Below are 3,803 nucleotides of genomic sequence, written 5' to 3'. Positions count from 1 at the left end.
ATAACATCATAAAATGGATTACATTGTGAAAGTTAAAAATATTACGCCGTACAAGGCCAGTGCTGCTATAATTACTAAAGTTAAAATAACTCAGAAGTTAATTAACTCTGCTCGTTAACATCAGGTGTCTTCAATGTTGGCAATAAAAAAGAAATAATTTTTAATTCAGATATTTGTGTTTAAAAAAAATGTGTACATTTTACTCATTTTAAATGGTTAACTTTTAAGGAATTAATTTAATGACTAAATTCAATTTTTTTTTATTTAATCAATAATATTGCTTGTAATCTGTTGGAGAGAGATGGGAGGGTGAGAGAGAGAGAGAGAGAGAGATAGAGAGTAAAGAGTAGAGAGAGACTAACATATGGTGTCTGTGACAGTTAGATTTGTGTATGAGAGAAGTAGATGGAGTGAATGTGTGAGTGAGAGTGAAGGGGATGGAGAACTCTTATTTGTACAGGAACTTTGCTCGTCTGTCTTTCTGAGTGGCAAATCTCTCAATGACCCTTGTGTTGAAATCTGGAATGTCCCGTGTGAGTTTTTTCTCTATAGAGAGCATAGCCAGAGCGTTGAGGCGATCTTGTGCCATCGTGTTCCTAAGGAAAGTCTGTATCCTCTTTAAAGTAGAGAAGCACCTCTCTGATTCTGCTGTTGTCATGGGTGTGGTGATGAGGATCTTGAGAAGACTTACAGTTTCGGCGAATGTGTCTTGAAGGTTATTTTCCATTACAACCTGAAAGAGAGCCAGTGCACCACTGCAACCCTGGAAGTCCTCATTTTCATAGATCAGGGACAGTTCTGTTTTAAGTCTGGCTTTGTCCAACATGGGATAGGCATCCACCGTGGTTCCTAGTGCTGAATCCGGAACTTTCTGCTGTGTTGTGGAAACAAGTCTCCTTGCAACAGAGTGGCACTGATGAGATGATTGGTGAAAGAAAACCTCTCCTTGGCATGGCTCATAATGGTATCACATACCTATGCAACGATACATAATTGTTGAAAAGTAACCACAAAACATTAAGTTTACACATTTCTCAGTTCAGAAATACAATATAATCAGCATATTCACAGCAGTTACAATTTTGTTATGAACAAGTAAGTTTTATTAATTATAATTATAATACACACACTAGCTGTCGTTCTCTTATCCACTCAGTCTCTCTCTGTCTCACACACACACACTCGCTCTCTCTCTAAGCTTTATTGGCTGTCTGTGTCATTCTCACACATACACACCATATAAACAATAATTAATAAAAGCACAATTGTGAAAAAAAAAAAAATCATAATTTCTGCATTCTCCAGTAGATAGATATGTCTAATAATTACAATTCAGAATACAAAATTGTGCAAACGAACACGAATACATATAGGCTAATAGAATACAGAAATAGAATTTCTGTTACTGCTTACCTCTATTGCCAGATGCTGTTGCGTTTCTTCTCCCATTGCCCTCCGTTTCTTCAGGGGTGGTTCCTGTACAGGTCCCCTATACTCCTCATCCTCAACTAGAGAAGGAACGGAGTCCCTGATCCAAAATAAGTTTCACAAGTCACTGTCCACCCTGAAATTACTGTATCAGAAACCAACTTGCTGGAGATATAAAAATAAATTTTAATAAAATTGTATTAAAATATGTGCTATTGTTGTGTTGGGCCTAGTCAATGTTATCTAGATTCATCACAAATAAATTCACTAGTCTAACATGTTGGTGAAATTGTGATATTTATGATAGGTTCTATTGTACTCAGCCATGTGGATTTATGTTTTTATTGTTTAGGCTACATAAGCATGTTTTCAGCCAATATGCAAAATCATAGCCTACCTGATGGCCTGAATGCTGTGAGTGAACCTCTGGGTGATCCCTGCGATGAAGACAGAGTCTATGTTCCTCTTCTGCAGATGGTTAAACAGCATGTCTACATGTGGCATGGTTTTGTGGAATAACGCCAGGATGAAACAGAAAACCTCATCTTCCAACATTCTCATAAAACCCCCGGCCTCTCTCTTCGATATGGCATCAAAGTCTCCTCTGTCTCGAATGGTTTGGAAGCACTTAACCAGTTCGTCTTTGTGCTCGTAAACGGTGTTAACAGCTCGACTGTGGAAGTTCCATCGCGTTGTTGAAGCACCTGGAAGTCTGTGTGCCACCACTTCATCAAGCACTGCCGTTTGTTTGAATGACTTGGAAAAAAATGTAGAAAACCCCCCTACATCTGAAAAAAACTGGCCGATCTTTGGGATGTGGGATGTTGCCTGCTGCATAATGAGGTTCAACTGATGCGCATAACAGTGAACGTAGTATGCACTCCCGTAGACGTCTTGCACTTTACGCTGCACTCCACCAGTAGCACCCCTCATCACTGTGGCACCATCATAGGCCTGGGCAATTCATTTTCCCTCTTGTCCCGCAGGAAGGATGGTGCTCAGTCTTTCCAATAATGCAGTGGCAATCGTATCAGCGGTCGCATTTGGAAGCGCGATAAACTCAAAAAAGCGTTCTTGAATGTTGTTGTGGCTATCTATGTACCGTAACACAAGCACAAGCTGACAATGAGTGCATATGTCGGTTGTCTCGTCTGCCTGAATGGCAATATAGTCCGACTGTTTCACCTCTTCCAGAATGCGGTCTCTGAGAACTGACAACATGCAGTCTAGCAGTTCATTTTGCATGGTCTTCGAAGTGCCTTTAAAAACAGTGGCGTTCTCCAGGTGCACCTCCAACTCGCGGTCGATTGAGGCCATGAGATCAATTAGACCCAGGAAGATGCCAGGGTTTTCTGATGCGTCACTCTCATCGTGACCACGCAAAGCAAGTTCAAAGGCACCACAAAATTTCACGGCATCAATGATCTTTGACAAAATATGCCGATTCCTGTCCACCTCTTCGTTGTGCCTTCTTATCGCAACGCGGTGTCCCTCATCTAGCTGTGTGGCTATGCTAATTCGGCCTAACATGGCTAGCTTCACAGAGTTGTCCATATGCACTCTTGCCCGTTCGTGTTTCTTAATGCGTTCTGACATATGTTTCAGGTCTGTTACCCCTGTCTGTGTCCACGAGCTATCACAAGCACTTGATTTAAACAGTAAGCAAGGAAAGCAAAAGATTGCATTGGCGTAACCACAGCTAGTAAGCCAAAGCTTTCAATTGAACCAACCTCGGGAAAATGATCTCTTGTAGGTTTTCTCCTTTTCTCGCGCCTGATGGGTTATATTCACTTCTGGCTTGTCTGGTCCGAGTTCTTTTACAATTAGTTTTTCCGCTAATGTTCTTCTTTCAAAGGGATACAGGTGTAGAGATTTAACTGAATTTGGGGCTAGCTCAACTCCCACGACTTCATTAAAGCTACTCGACTTCATCGGCGCCTCCATACTGCACTCGTACTCCTCTGAGGTAAATATCCCGTGGTGCAGCAGGTGCACTGCTCTAATCACGGGCGATATTTCAGAGCCCCCAAACCATAAAATTCGACGACGATGATTGGCAAAATATAAACTTTTGGCTGAGCGAACTGGAGCCCAGGGAAGACAGCCTATTGGCTACTACTACACCAACATGAAGTGAATGCAAATATCATTCTGGAGAGTTCTAAACACATTCTAAAGTAAAACCATTAATAGCATGTCATTAACACAGATTATTTTTCAAAATGAGAGATTATTAAAAGCTTATTATTATTAAATAAAAAATTAAATAAAAATAAAAACTGACAGGGAGGTCGGCGCCCCAGCGCCCTCTATGGGCGAGCCGCTGCTGATAGAAAGGGGTTTAACGGTTCACAAAATTCACGGTTCGGTTCGAT

The 3,803-nt window shown here is 41.1% G+C and overlaps 1 protein-coding gene across 1 annotated transcript; it reads right to left on the bottom strand.

The window, feature by feature from the left end:
• Positions 1-340: 340 nt before the first annotated feature.
• LOC113118021 (uncharacterized) lies at positions 341-2,361 on the bottom strand. The gene is made up of 3 exons (XM_026286874.1): positions 1,826-2,361; positions 1,414-1,528; positions 341-975 (listed from the first exon to the last, which is right to left on the bottom strand). The coding sequence occupies exons 1-3, from the start codon at positions 2,359-2,361 to the stop codon at positions 850-852; spliced, it is 777 nt and encodes a 258-aa protein (XP_026142659.1). The 3' UTR covers positions 341-849.
• Between the last annotated feature and the right edge of the window lie 1,442 nt (positions 2,362-3,803).

Source organism: Carassius auratus, chromosome 18 (genome assembly GCF_003368295.1).
Source record: "Carassius auratus strain Wakin chromosome 18, ASM336829v1, whole genome shotgun sequence".
NCBI lineage: Eukaryota > Metazoa > Chordata > Actinopteri > Cypriniformes > Cyprinidae > Carassius > Carassius auratus.
The sequence above is the reverse complement of the archived record's forward strand: the minus strand, read 5'-3'. Positions and strand labels throughout refer to the sequence as shown.

What these genes read in the sequence shown, in the direction of transcription:
- LOC113118021 (XM_026286874.1), bottom strand. Translation starts at nt 2,361, where the DNA reads ATGAGGGGTGCTACTGGTGGAGTGCAGCGTAAAGTGCAAGACGTCTAC. An exon ending in CACAGCATTCAGGCCATCAG is followed by an intron (nt 1,529 to 1,825) that starts GTAGGCTATGAT and finishes ATTTTGGATCAG; the next exon opens with GGACTCCGTTCCTTCTCTAG. An exon ending in AACAGCATCTGGCAATAGAG is followed by an intron (nt 976 to 1,413) that starts GTAAGCAGTAAC and finishes ATCGTTGCATAG; the next exon opens with GTATGTGATACCATTATGAG.